A 14,981-nucleotide genomic window follows, 5' to 3' on the forward strand; every position below is an offset into this window, starting at 1 on the left:
ACTAGGGCAGAGTAGAGGGGGAGGATAACCTGGCCACACTCCTCTTAATGCACCCCGGGATGCCCTTGGCTATCAGTTGTACTACAATAGTTCATTTTTCAAGAGAAGGGAAAAATAACTGGGTAATAATACTAAGTTCAAATATTCTGAAATAACTCTCTGCTTTTATGGGAAAACATTTGCTCGTATGCAACAGCACAGTCCATGCTCTAGATCATGCAATATTTTCCTGTGCAACAAGAGGTGGGAACAGGTTGAATGCAAAGTAGTAGCAGGACAAGGAAGCTAGGAGACATAAATCCCAAACTGCTGGTCTGCCTGCTACCGGAACCAGGTGAGACAGCGGTGAAACTTCAGCCAGGGGTCTCTGGAGATCTGTATGTGCCGTGTAATAGAGCTATAAGCACTTGTGCACAAATAGAGAAGACTGGGTGCCCATACTGCTATAGACTATAGATATATGCTGTATACACAGAGTTAATATGGGTGCTGAATTGCAATTATCTTTGTCAGTACAGACCCACCTATGCCTGACATGCATGCTGAGGTTACAAATAGATGTTTAGTAACACATTAATCAGACGTTATATGTACATCAAATTTTTTAAGGCTCATTAGCCCTTTAATGCAGATCAAAGTATTCACTTTTTCTATTGCTCATCAAAATGACTAAAGTGAAGTATCTTTGACCGGTAATGGAAAGACAAGTTTTCACATACAATGGATTTTCATGGCAAAACAAATGTGTGTTATTAACTACATTTGTGTTTTGCTAGTGATGTGGTCTGAGTTCATTGTGTGCTTGCTACGTGAGGGGTATTTTTAATGCTTTTTCTTCCCCCCCCCCCCAGCAGTGAAAGAGTGGATTTAAAAAAAATAGAAAAGCAGGTTTGTTTTTAGAACACTACAACAATATATAGAAGTGATAGCTTTGCCACATTTCTAATAGCTGGGTTGAATCATATTCTTTTCCTCTAATGGCACGCGTAATTGCTCTAGGTTTTCAGGCGTCCTTCACCCGCACTTACTTAGATTAGTGACTGATGCATTTCCATGGAAACCTGCAGCGGGGAAAAAAAAAATCTCTTGATACAGTGTGGAACTGAAAGGATGCGGGCTTTGAGCCTCAGCCTATAAGTTGTGTAAACTAAGACTTCTTGTTTGTGGTCATCTTGATTTGGGATTTTTGTTGTTGCTGTTCTCTAAAAAGTACGAATTGTTTCCATTTTGTATAAAAGTTTAGAACACTTGTCAAATCCTACATTTCTTGAGAAGGTTCAGGGTTTTTCTATGTAGTTAAAATAGTACATTTTGAAATTAAATGCCTGGGATGTTTTTCTTCAGGAGGATGCAGAAGCACACAAAACTCAAGTAAGCTGTTTAGAAACTATGGCTGAAAAGTCAAGATCTGAGAAGAGAGTTCATTTTGGAGGTATTGTGTATAGCTTTAATGAAGAATGTCTGGGTTTTGAGGTGGTGGTGGGGGAAACGGGAAGGTTTTATATAGAGTAGTGACCTCGGTCAGTAACATGCTTGGAAAATATGTTTACTTTTAAAAACTTTGTGCAGTACTGTAGTGCTTTTCTCAGTATCTTACATTCTCTGTAGGCACTGCCTAACATATAATATCTCTTTAATAATCTTATTTTTAGTGTTTTCTTAAGAAAACATTAATTTCCAGGAGTGTTTAAGGTTGCAACAGATCATAGACTTTCAAATGTATTTCTTTAAAGTTACTGCTCTTATCTGTCTTCACAATGCTGAAGGGACAAGTACCTTCTGCGCTTCTTAAAAACATAGGAATATTTTCAGATGTTGCTGCTTTCAAACTGCGGTCATCCTGACTATTTTGAATACCAGCGTAGGTTCTCTAGCCATGGGCTTTCAAATCAATGCTCAAGTTATAATTTTAGATGTGGTAGTTGTTCACTTTTTGAAACCGAATTAGCATGTGCCCTGACACTGACACTTAACAGCTATCAATACGAAGTATCTCTAACTGTATCTATGTGTTACATTTATATGTTATATCATATTATTTGTATTATTATAATGTCTACATATAGCTGTATCCATATATTCCGATAAAGCATCACAAGTTCAGTTGATAAAGTTTTGTCCTCCAGTTACCTTAAAAGTGATGTGATGTTCCTAAGTAATTTTGCTGTTGTGATAGCTTTGTGTTTTAGAGACACTCAGTGGTGTGACAAGGAAGGAGTTCTTCCTGTTGAATGGGGAACTGTACACATCTGCGTCTCCTCGTTCCGCCTATCTCTTCCCCTCCCCAGTTCTGTATAAACTCTGGTACAACATTGCTTAGCAACATTCTGCTCTGCTAATCTGAGCCATTTGTTTGCTCTGACTGAGGTAATATTATTAAATTATAAGATATTCTGAGGCCCTTTCAGTAGAAGTCGCAGAGTATTCCTCTGTATGTCTGTTGGGTTTTGAAAATGGTATATTTTATCCACAGCGACATTCAGACTAAAGCTCGTAGGCACAGTCAAAGCAGAGGAAGAAGAAGATACTGAATGAAGACTAAAATTTTTGGCTTTTGCTTGATTTGCGCTTAGTGTTGTCTTGTTCTTAGAAATCATCTTCATTTTAAAATCGTTTAGATACCTGTCACACTATCCTTACATGATATTAAGGTGACTAACTTTGGCAAGATTTGGGAAGAGGGTCAAGAAAAAGCGCAATCTATATATGCAGGACAGAGTGAAAAAGTTATTTTTTGAGACATTTTTACTAATGTCCAAAGTATTGCAGAGAACTGAGTGCTCCAGCTCATTGACTTCAGCGCCCGTTGGTAAAGGTAAGGGAAATCAGTACGTTCTGCACAGGGCAAATGAGTTCTCCATAGGGCTGATGTAGCAGGAAGTATTAAAAATGCTCTCCCAGCATCCCCATTGGCCTGCCAGGGCAGTCAGAGGCCTGTTTGATGGCAGGAAGAGGAGAACTATGCGTGGTTTGATTCGATAGCTAACTGCGAACCCGGCAAAAGGACGTTTGAAACCTCTGTGCATGTCAAAGAGTGTTACCGTGAAAATGGTGGGGAGGTTCCTTGAACTTATTGCATGTCTTCTGCGCACAGCAGATGATGGCTTCTTATGTATTCCAAATTTTATCTATTATTGAAGTGAGAGGATTTGACAGGTCATTGATCCTGAATATAGCTGGCAAAGATTTAGACTTGAATGAGGCTTCCGTAAGGGAGGAAATTGAGGGGGAACATTTGTATCACCATTGATGATAAAAGTCTGTAATAACTCTTGTTGAAACTTGCTGTACATGAAAATTAATGGTTTTTGAAATTGAATAGAAGAATGGCTTTTCAGGGCCTGTTTTTCCTAACCCAACCCAAAATAGTTCTCCATCTGTTCCTTCCACCTTAGGGTGCAGGATGACCTTCAGATGAGTTGGTTATCTTTGTGTGGTTGCAAACATGTCTCGGGTAGGAATGATCTGTGTTATGCAGACTAGACTCCTGCCACAGAAGCAAATGCAGAGTTCCTTCACAAACTTCTAATGGAGTTCCGTAAATTCAAGGCAAAGTCACTGAAAATTGTTACTTGCTATTCTGTAATATTGAAATGAATATTTCTGTTAGATTGCTATTCAGGTTCTTGTGGCAGATTTATAACCACATGAAACTGATTGATTAAAATGGTTTCTGTAGTGGCATTTCTCATCAGAAAATAAATACCAAAGCTGCGACTCTAATAACTAGAACTGACCAAAATCAGAAGGCTTTTCTGATGTTTTGTTTTTGATCTTGTTCTGTGGCATCTGAGGATACCTGCAATAGGGAAAGTGCTGTCACTTCTTGAATGTTTGCAGGAAACTTACCGTGGAGATGGATCTGGCACCATCCCAGTGGTTGACTGTACTGATCCAGTTTCATGTGGCTTTGTGTTGGCTCATGGCTGCAGAACTTCATCTCTTTAGCAGAAGTAAAAATTCTGCTAGCAGTCGAGAGAAGTCTAGAGCATTAATGAATGAGAGAGATGTCAGGTTTTAAAAAAAGGAAATCTAAGTAATATCTTTTAGGGGGTTTTTTCCTTGGGTTTTTAGGTTGGGCATGGAGTTAAAGCAAGCTTCTTCCTTGTGGGTGGAGGGGGTTTGATTTTTGTTTGCCCCCCCTCCCTTTTCTTTTTTTTAGGGCCATAAGTAGAAATATAGATAAACTGAACATTGTGTTAGCATGCTAACAATGAGTCCTGCAAAGTCTCAACTTTGCTCCCACCTGTAAGCATGTTGTCATATTTTCTCTGTGCAGTGGAGTGGTTTGGGACCTTAAACGACCCTTGCTGCTCACAGACGTGTATTCTTGACTTAAAATGAATGACAGCTACTGAAATACTGGAAGTTAGTATTTATATGAAGTTAAGCATGTGTTGTAGAAGCATTGCAAGTTGGGGACTGCAAAATTAGCGTCTACTGAGTGTGAAAAATAAAATCCTGCTATTAAGCATGCTATTAAGCCAAGTTTCACCTGACTCCTCCCCTTTGTTACCAGCCCTCATTTCGGATTATGCTGCTGTTATCAGTGAGAATGCTGCAGTCATTCACTAAAATATTTGCAGGAAAGAAGGAAAATATGAAATAAGGTGTTACGATTGCAAACATTGCAAACCACAAATCAGTTCCAAAGAATTAGAACCTCTCAGCACCTGAGCTTTGTCATTGAATTAACTGTCCTGACCTTCAGGGTAAATAATATTTGCAACAGATGATATTGCCAGCAGGCAACAAATCAAGATTTCTTTGTTCTGCCTAAATTGGAAAAACAAGATGCCTTTATTTACGTGTTCTGGAGCTATTTGCAATCAACAATGAGACCTGGTTTTTATAAGTATACACTACACATTTCCAGTTGGCAATAAAGGGTTAAGCAAAGTGCATTGAAGTTGCTTTATTTTGGACCTGGTTTTGTAAAATAACATGTTTCTGTAACAATCAAAACATGCAAATGGAGCAACTCCATGCTTGGTTGCTGGAATCTCTGAGCCCAGGTCAACATACATTTCTTTACAAGCAACAAAGTCTATAAAGCCTAAAAAGTCTTGGGGCAAAGAGGGGGAAGAAAAAACCCCTTCCTCTCCCAACTGATTTCCTTTGATGACCTTGCCCAGACCTATGTCTGTGTCTGTTCCAGACACCAAGTGAGTAATTTAATCCTCCATTTCAACTGAGACTATGGGCACAAAGCTGCCTTGCAGCATCTGTGGTTGGCTGATTACCTGTTCTGCTGCAGGTGGGTTGCAAAGGAGGGGCAGAGGGAATGCAGGCCTGCAGAAGCCTGGCAGAGGAGCTTCTTAGGGAAAGATCAAGTGATCACTGCCACGTTTTGGAAATACTCTGTAAATGAGGGAAGAGCCATGCAAGAATAAACTCTGTCTGCTGTGCCTGCCTTGCAAACAGATGAGCAACAGTTTGCCTAACACAGGGAAGACCTTGTGCTGAAATAAAATCTACCTCGGAGATTTGCCTTGGCTTTAATGCATATATAACTTTGCTTCTTCATAAGACGCGAATACAAGAAGATGACGTTATGTTTCCAGTCATATTTAAACTTTAGCAACAGAATTGTATACATAGCTGACGAGATTGTAAAAAGAATATGGATTTCCCACTATTCAACTCCATAAGCCTTATTCAGTTTTAGAGAATAAGAAGCAAATGTTTCAATGACGGCTTGCTGGTTTTTTTCAGGTATAAGTGAGCTTTTTGATAAGCTAAGAGGGAAAACTAATGACATGGGAAACCAGCGTTCTTCCATAACTCCCTCTCCAGTAGATCTAACTTGCGTATTTCGGTTATTACGGTTTCTCTTGCAAACCAACTTGCTGACACGCTACATTGATCAGCCATTTCAGCATCCTTTGTGAGTAAGCTAATTCACTATATTCTGGCTAATCTTTCTCTAAGGATGCAGGAGGGAATCAGCATCAGTCTTCCTTTTTCTTTTTTTTTTTTTTTTAAATAGGAGTTAGCAAGGAAAAAAAAAAAGGCAGGGGGACATCCAAGGATTTGCTATTCCAGTCAAGGATTCCGCCTCGAGACATTTTTACACCTATCTCAAATCTGAAAAACTTCAAAAACCACGCAAGATTTGCTATCTCTCAGCTTCAAATGAAAGAAAAATTGGCTGAGAGCTCCACATCAACTGAACACTGGGATTGTAAAACATCATCTACAAGCCTAAAAAGAAGAAAAGTGAATTATGAATTAAAGGTTTTCATGGGTTTACAGTTTATAATGCCTTCATTATAGATTCTTTTTTCTTTATCCTCATAGTTTATGCCTTTTAATGAAGCCACAATGTTATTACTTCTGATTTGCAAAGATATCAAAAAAGATAATTGTAGTTTCTTCTGAATTCTTGGGTGGTATGTACCTGCAGATTCCAATTTTATGAGTTCCAATACGCCTTTCACAGAAGCAGGCTGTACTTGTGTCTATTGCCTACAAATCTTACAAATTCCTTATTTGTTTCAGCTTCAAAATTATATGTACTAATGTTCAGGAGGGAGGGAAGGAAATCCTGGTCCAGATTTTAAAGACATAGGAGGGACTACAGCTCTGATCCCTTCAATGCAACAACTTCTGTTCTTAAAAAAGATCCTATGATCAAATAGAGAGAGAAATACTCAGTTTCTATTTCTTGATCTCATTTTTACATTTTTGTACAGAAGTTTAGAATCCAAGATCCTACTCTGCTTGATTTGGAGGAGGATCCCTGAATTTAATCTTTTCAATGGCTCAAAAGACTGCTTAAAGAAAGAAATATGAATTATTACATGAAACAATTATACAACAGGCCTGAAAAACCTTCTCACTTATCAAAATTTTAATGTACCATATTTCCTGGAAAATCCCTGTTTTGATGAATCTCCATTTTTTAAGGAGGAAAGGGAATAAGGAAAAGAGAGGCTTTACTGAAAACCTTATTGAGACTACACAGTATCTGGTATGAAGATTTTTTTTTTTTATTTTATTTTAACTTGATTAGTTTCTAGAGAAAAGTTCACAGTGTGTCTCTTATCAAGAAAATCACCTGTTACTTGAAAGCACAATGCATACTGAACTAATAATGAGTTAAATCAGTAAAAATGTGATGGTTATGCTTACAACACACAGAAAGGAAGGAATGGGGTGACTCTTTAGTTCACAAAATGCTTCTGGCTTGCTAAATGTGACATGGATTTCCTTAAAACATTGTTTCACATATACTTTATATTACACTAGCATCTAAATCAAATGTTTACAAAGCTTTAGTTATGCTGTGATTTGATGGTAACACTGTGGGCGCAATTTGTAGTCTATGGCCTTTGTTTGAAGCAAGCGTGTACTTAAGTTTTGTCTGTCCTAACTATCCTGGTCACATAAAATAGTACTTTTTTGACCAGCACATAATTTAGTACTGGTTATCCCATAGCAGCATGGACCTGTGATGCACTGATGTGCTTAGTTTATTTAATAGATGGGGAAAACAGGTGCTAAACAAGTTTTAGCATAAGAACATCCACTTTAATTAGTTCTTTTGAGGCACTGTTTCATTAACAAGCCTGCTACCTCTTTTTGCTCGTTGCTTCCTCCGCAATAGAGATGATTTGGCATCATTTAGCGTGGCAAATATTTTGAATGCACGTGTACTTGGGATAGAAAAATAAATGCTCTTCACAGTGACTTTTTTAAACCCATATACTTTTTCTCCACTTGTTTTTTTTTTTTGTAGGGTCAAAATTTTTTGTGATACTATTGGATCAATTTTAGGAAAGGCTCATGGGTGCACTGTATTGTTGCAAAATAAATATATAGGTAATGGCTAGCACAAGTGCACTTGGATTGTCAACTTCTATTAACTTTATATATTATCTGTGTATCTGGTAGGAACACAGAATTTTAGACTGCTTTCCTCAGCTTTGAGTAGCTTTTGGTCTAAACCTCAACATAAATAGTTGTGAAAGCATTTTTTCCGTGTGAAGGAGAAGGTGCATGGTGAAAGCCTTAGCTTCCGACAGCTGTGGGTATTGCTTTCCATCGGACGCATGCTGAGTGCTGTACCCAAGCCTCTTTTAGCAGACAACCTCTGTAACTATCTATTCCATTAATGAAACATCTCTCAGAGATGTCAGTGGGGAAGAGGGAAGAAAGAAAAGCTTCATGTTTTAGGATGGTGCTAAATTGTTGAATTTACTACACTCAGCTGAAGAGCAAAGGGAAGGACTCTGGCTCTGACTTTGGGGTATTTTTTTAATAATTTCTTAATGTTTGGGTTGAAAAAGCATTTCCTAGTGTGCAGAATTATTTCTTCGTGCTGGAAATTGGCTTAGAACAGATTGAAACCATATCTGAAATTCTGCTAGCATAACAAATGCCATAACTAGGTTGGAGTAGCAATATAACCTGACCTTACCTTTAACCATCAGTAATATTTGGAGGGTATCTGCTGCTCCGTGTTGCCTCTCCAATATCACATGTAAATTAGGCTATTAGACTTTAATTTCCTTTGTTCATCCTATGGACGTGTCGATCACTCTAAACCCTTCCCAGGGTGCTGGCAAGCAGTCTGACAACATACCCACTAGCAGAGCGGCCCCTCACAGTTTCCTAGGAAACACGGCCGCCGAAATACCCTGCAAAGAGCAGGAGGAAGAATAAAAGGAATGAAGACAGTTGCTTTGGGATTTTTTCCCCCTAGTTCTTTCCTCTTCCAAACCACATCAAATATGTAAGCAATCTACTACAAATAAAAGAGCAGGAACGGCATTATCTGTCTTTGTGGGTTAGAGTCCAAATTTTATTTCTTGCTTTTCCCGTCAGTGATTTTTTCAGCTTTTGATAATGTCTGCAGGCACTGTTGGAGTCCTGTGGTCAGTTATGAGACTCACACAGTGAAGCTACAGGGAAGCCATATACATATTTCTCCGTTGAGGAAGGCTAGCACTCCTCCTAAGTTGGAAGAAGAAAAGGAGAAAATGTTTTTCACCTGCATCGTCTCAATGTTCACCTTTCTTCGAACCCTATAAATTACATTCTGGTATGGCAGGGTTTGTGTCTGTTGCTTACTGAAATGTCTGCAACAATAAATTATTCTAATAAAGAAACAGCTAGGGCTTTATTATTTGTATTACCACTATTGCACGTGCAAACAGTTTATTTCTACTGCAACTCCATTGGCTTCAGTGGAGAACAGACCAGAAAAAAACATGTCATATTTTTTTGTTCTTTGCAGACTCTCCTATGGCTCTCATCATAGCAGGACTTACATTGCTCCTAGATAGCATATTAATTGATGTGAATAAAACCTCATAGGTTTTTGGATTTGGGTTGGTTGGTTTGGGTTTTTTTTCCCCCTGTTTTCTTTTTTAGGGGAAAGTGGGGAGCTTTATGGTGATGTTGTGTTCTAATGGAAATAGTTTCAGCAGCTGTAGAAGGAGCCTTCCTTTTCACATAAATGGGTTTTACTCTGTGATGAGCAGTGCAGTACTGTGAGAACAGAGTTCTTAGCTGTGACCTTTGTCTTGGTGCTTCATGCCCAGGTACGTCCTATTGCTGTAACCTAGAGATGGATGAAGGCCTGGAGAGAGAAAGTCTTCTAACCAACTATAGATATTAGGAAAAAACACAATGGAGTAACTCTAGTAAAATATGGGCTTCTCAAGAAATCTAGACATTTCAAATGATATGCCAATGTTCCTTTCTTTTTTCAATGCAAAGAAAGCTATACCATTTTTGCAAACACTGGCGTTTTGTTCTACCTCCTAGAATAACTTCTGAACTGATCCCATGTGATGCAAAGATTTTTCATCTGTGATTAGAGATGTTCTCAGTAATTATGCAGTAATATATACACTGCTAAACAGCGTTTTTCTAGACCTTCTTGTCCATATCTTCTTGCTAGTCTTTCTAATCTGTCTGCAACCAAGAATAAAATGAAATCCTCAAAGGATTCTGTAGGTAAGGACCCCATAAATGATGATAAGGTTATTAGTCTTAGGTGGTCCTAACTTGCTCCAAAGCACTCTGATTAAAAGTGCTGGTCTTCAGAAAACCTGGGGATATGAGAATGGGTAAAAATCCAGTTAAACCTAGATTAACCCCTTGGTGCTGTTATATCTATGAGAGTGCTATTATGCTATATATGGCTTGAATTCAGAAAAACATTTGTTAAACAATTGCCTATAGGTTCTTTGTATTCTTTAGTCAAATTAGAGAAGAGAACCTTTTTTATTTTCCTTTTTTTTTTTCAGTATCCAGTTCAATATGATGACAGATCCTGATCCTTCACCCTGTTTTGGATGTCTGTGCTTATGCTGCGTAATAGGACGGACTGGAATCTGAGTCCGAGGTTAGGGAAAGAGGATAGTTAAAGAACTTACACAGCAACCTGGGAAACATACCACTCCACCTGGAGTTCAGGGATGTGTAAGGCTAATGGCTTCCCAAATAATCCCTGTGAATACGACTGCACACAAAGAAGTGGGGAAAGTAGAGGGGTGGGAGAGACAGAGAGCAGCTACAAGCTGCAGCTGAAGAATGCTGGCTTTGCAGTACCAAGAAGCTGAACAAAGCTCTCTGTCTTACTGCGCCTTTCCGTTCCTCCCACCCACTTCGTATTTGTTAATAGCACCAAAATATCATGCTATAGAAAATAGTTTCTGCAGAAGAAACATCTGGCTCCTTATGGCTAAAGCAGTGGCTTGAAGATTTCCAAAATATTCTTCATCATACTTCGTTCAATTATTTATAAGTGACTTCTGAAGACAGGTCAGTGCTGAACTTCTAAGTGGAATCCAGGTTTATGCTTTTCTGTGTTTCTTCTTATTATATCTCTTGATATTAATCTGATTTTTCAGATAGTGTGAAAAAGAACGTTGCTCAATGGGGAACAGACTGCAATTCATGCAGGTCACTTTATTCCACATCACAGCAGGGCATTGGATTCTGAAGCTAAAATTGTAAACTTAGCAACAAAGGCATGACCCATAAAATTCACTGAACGCCTTACAGCACATGAAGAGGTAGAGTCATACAGTGAGCTACTTCAAAGCCAAATCTCTTTGAGCAGCTGTCGTGTAGCCTTGGGTACCATTGCTGCTCACTACACTTGCAGCTCTTATTCGGAGAAAGGCAACATGTTGTCCTCTAGCCCCGCAGCTAACGTGCTGGCTGGATGAGCTTTGGTTGTGTCTGGGTAGGTGCTAGGTGAGTCCTGGGGCAAGTTGTGTCCTTTTTGGGAGTTCCAGAAAGAAGGGGGGGGGGGGGGGGGTATGTGTGTGTTAAGGGACTGCCTGGATAAGCTGGAGCCTGGGATAAAAGTAAGGCCTCTTTGGCAGAAAATATAGGTTGTAGGTGAATGACAAAGGGATAAAATAAGCCTATCCAAAGCTATCAAGTAGGATTCATATTACAATAGGGATTTTCTCCCTCTTTGACCATCCTATGGGAAGGACACTGGCTAATCTCCACAAAAAATTCTATAATTGTATATATTTCTGATTTTTCTTTGTACTGCTTTTCTTGTATCTTGCAAATTGGTGCACCACTATGAAGAAATAACTTGCTTGCTCTTTTAGCCAGCTGCAACCTGCATGTACATTTTCAGCCGTAATTCCTCTGCATTCTGTATGTATTTGCATTTATGTCTCCAGCTGGGGGCACGATCCAGTTACGTGTCAGCTGTACTGGTTAAAGCAAGGAAAGATGCATTTTGTCAACCCTTCTTCCCAAAGTCTGCCTCCCAGTACTTTCTTCTGCAATGTGCTCCTTGGCCATGTTTAGAGCCTGTCATCCTGCGCTGATGTGTTTTTTTTTTTTTTTTTTCTCTGCAGGCTAGTGCTTGGTCATCTGACAGCACTACCTCTCACAGTAATTTTTAATATCCTTAGAAGCTGTGACATAGAGATGGTGTACCTTGAGGGCTATGTCTAGCTTGGAGAACTAATAAAATCTGTTTGGATGGAGTCAGGCTGTCCTTCAGTGAAAAATTCCTCAGCCATGCAGATGAGATTTTCATGGTCACAAGCTAAACCAGAAACTTTTCAGTTTGATTTTTGATGTCTGTTAGCCTAACTTAATGTGATTGCATTTGAAGACCAAGCTGTATTTAGGCAAGACTTTTTCCTGTCTCAAAAGCTACAGTTTATGCATAAATATCTTCCCTTGAATGCAGAAGCCATATAAAGAGAGGCTGCACTAAAGACATTAATGTGAGAAAAAATGAATAAATGAAAATATTATTGTGGTAAATGCTGAGCAAGACTCAGAAAATTATTCATTTTAACAACAGTTATTGTAATACATAAAGCTACCAGAGAAGGCTCCTTACGCTCTTTTTTGTTAAAGTTTTACTTTATTTGAATACCTCTTTGGAAGTACGTTTGTGTGCGTTTTCCTATCATTCTGGAGAAGAAAGTGACAATGAATTACCTACCTCCTCTACTGGCCTTCCCCAGAAGTGTGTGTATATATATATATATGTAGTGATAGCCTTTCAGTGAAAGCCTTTTTAAGTGATGCTCTGTTTGCTGTGTAAACTGAAGCAACCAAGTGTTGGAGGAGCTTCTGCATCTGTCCCACGTGCTTGAATTACTGGTGCTCCTGTAGGTACCCATTAAAAGCAATAAATGAGAGAGTATCTTTCCAGTCCTAGAGGAGGAGAGATGTTTAACTCTGTTGTCTGACGTTCTATAGATACGGTTCTAAACTAAGTACTTATACCCATACTAAACCAGTGTTAATATTGGTGAGTTGTAGAAATACTTGTGAACATGAAGTTCATAGTCCTATAGGTTGATTTAACGCTACAACCAGTAGATGTGGGAGCTGCTTCAGTAGGATGGATTTTTATTTTTTTTCTTAAGAAAAGGCATAAATATGAAATTGTAATGTACTTGAGGTTTTAAATGCCTTTTTTAGTAGATGTATTGCTGTATCTTATTCCTTTGTTCTTCATGTTTCCCAGATATGGGGTTTCTTTCTTTTTCGTGTCACCCCATATCCCCAGTTGTTTGGATTGCTTGCTTTTGCTATATAATGGTAGTACAAGTTTCATAGCACTATTTCCTGTGAGATTTGATTGATAGCAATGAATGTGGGCAGCTACTTTTACCCTATCTCATTCTCCATATGCCTAATAAAATTACAGAAATAGCTCCAGTTTTGTGTGCATGTGTGTGTGTTTAAACAAAAATGGTTTGCATTCTTTTGGCTATTTTTCCGACCTACCAAAGTACGTTGCTGGTTTTTCTTCTTTTTTTTCTTCTTGTATTTTGCCTCTTAGTCCAAGCTATAAAAGAACCAAAGATTGGACTTGAAAGGTTGTGCTGTTGAGAATGTGGGTGGAACATTAAAACTTGTGAATGATATGATATATGACCTACAAGAAGTTCTCCTTACTCACTTGAAGTGTATGGTATGATAAAAGAATGTCTCAACTACGAAGTCAAAATTTTTTCTAAACATCTTGAAACCGTGTTAATTCACTGTAAGGGAACGTAAGGAAACACTTTTTTACTGTGAGGGTGACCGAGCACTGGCACAGGTTGCCCAGGGAGGTTGTGGAATCTTCTTCACTAGGGATATTGAAAAGCTGTCTGAACAAGGTCCTGGGCACCTGGCTGTGGGTGGCCGGGCTTGAACAGGGGGGTTGGACAAGGTGACCTCCAGAGGTCCCTTCCAACCTCAACCACTCTGTGATTCTGTGAAGTACTGTAAGTTTTCTTTTATTGATGTATAGCAGAAAATCTGCTTTGAAATTGCAAATTAGCACAGACCTTGATTAAGAAATACAGGAGTATTATTAAAAGTTCTCTTTTCTTTGTGCAGAAACACGAACAGATAGAACAAAGAAACTGTTTAGACACTACACAGTTGGATCCTATGACAGCTTTGATGCTTCAAGGTAAGAATTTTTCTTTCTGATCGCAATCTGTTTACAAAACCTTTCTGGGTTTTATTTAATTGTTACTTTTGGTTTAGTCTTTTGAGGGGAAGAGGAAAGCAGATTACTAAACAGAGCTTCTCAAGAGATCATTCTACATCTAAATTGTTTTTTATCTCAGCTTACTTTTTTCATATGGGATGGGTCTACAAAAATAGTGAGTAGTGAAGTAATGAGTATCACTATTTTGTTTTCATGAGCGGTGAAAGAGGTCTGAAAGAGGTTGGCACTTCACAGAAGCAATATGTTACAGCTGCTTCTACTGTTAAGGACCACTTAAGTTGTTGGATACTTCACAAGATCAGGCCTTTTGTGTCTGTTCACAGAATTGTACTTGCTGACAAGAAAACCAAAACATAAATTTGTGATTTGTTGTTCTGAATGGTATCTTAGATCCGAAGTAGAAATTAGGCTGTTAGAAATGAGGAATTTAGAAATCAGAAATTAGATTATTTATTTGCAGTTTCTGCTGAGTATTCCTGATTTTTAAGCAGGATCTTCTCCCACATGCATATGCATTGGACTTACAGCCAACTTCTGGTAGAATGGAGGATTTTTTAAAGCATAGAACCTCAGTTAGCTGTTGGTGTCTTCTTGAGAAAATTGTGGTGGCATATTGGAATCATTATGCTTTTTTCCTGACTGTCTAATTGCAGCTTGAGGTTTTTTTTTTTAGTTTTCAATGAAAACACCTTTTTTTGTAGGAAAACAATTCTGAAATGTGTAAAGCAATGATGGCAGAGTTTCATGTAGCACACTATTTAAAAAAAAAAAAAAGAAAATATAACTGTTATTTCTATTATGTGATCTTCATCCTTGTTCTGAGGGTCATGTGTAGTTCTATGTCAGTTAAACAATTTGGGGAGGGAGAGTGGAATTCAAGTCAGCTGAAGTAGTTTGGATACCCAAGATGTCCTTCCCTCTTCCTGACAGTCAGCGTGTGGAGCTCTGAAAGGCACGAGGCCTGCTGATTGCTTACTGCATACAGCCTATAAATATTTGAAAAATATGTAAATCTGAAGTCACTTGA

General features: G+C 38.5%; 1 protein-coding gene across 2 annotated transcripts in view; it reads left to right on the forward strand.

Moving 5' to 3' along the window:
• The window catches only part of SHANK2 (SH3 and multiple ankyrin repeat domains 2), a 315,799-nt gene that overhangs the window by 142,660 nt on the left and 158,158 nt on the right, over window positions 1-14,981 (forward strand). For both annotated transcript variants that reach the window (XM_009637056.2, XM_035892635.1), the window contains one exon: window positions 13,837-13,912. In XM_009637056.2, the coding sequence (XP_009635351.1) occupies window positions 13,837-13,912 (76 nt within the window). The remainder of the gene's footprint in view (window positions 1-13,836; window positions 13,913-14,981) is intronic.

The sequence above is a fragment of the Egretta garzetta genome, unplaced genomic scaffold, assembly GCF_000687185.1.
Source record: "Egretta garzetta isolate BGI_Z169 unplaced genomic scaffold, ASM68718v1 scaffold454, whole genome shotgun sequence".
NCBI classification, from domain to species: Eukaryota; Metazoa; Chordata; class Aves; order Pelecaniformes; family Ardeidae; genus Egretta; species Egretta garzetta.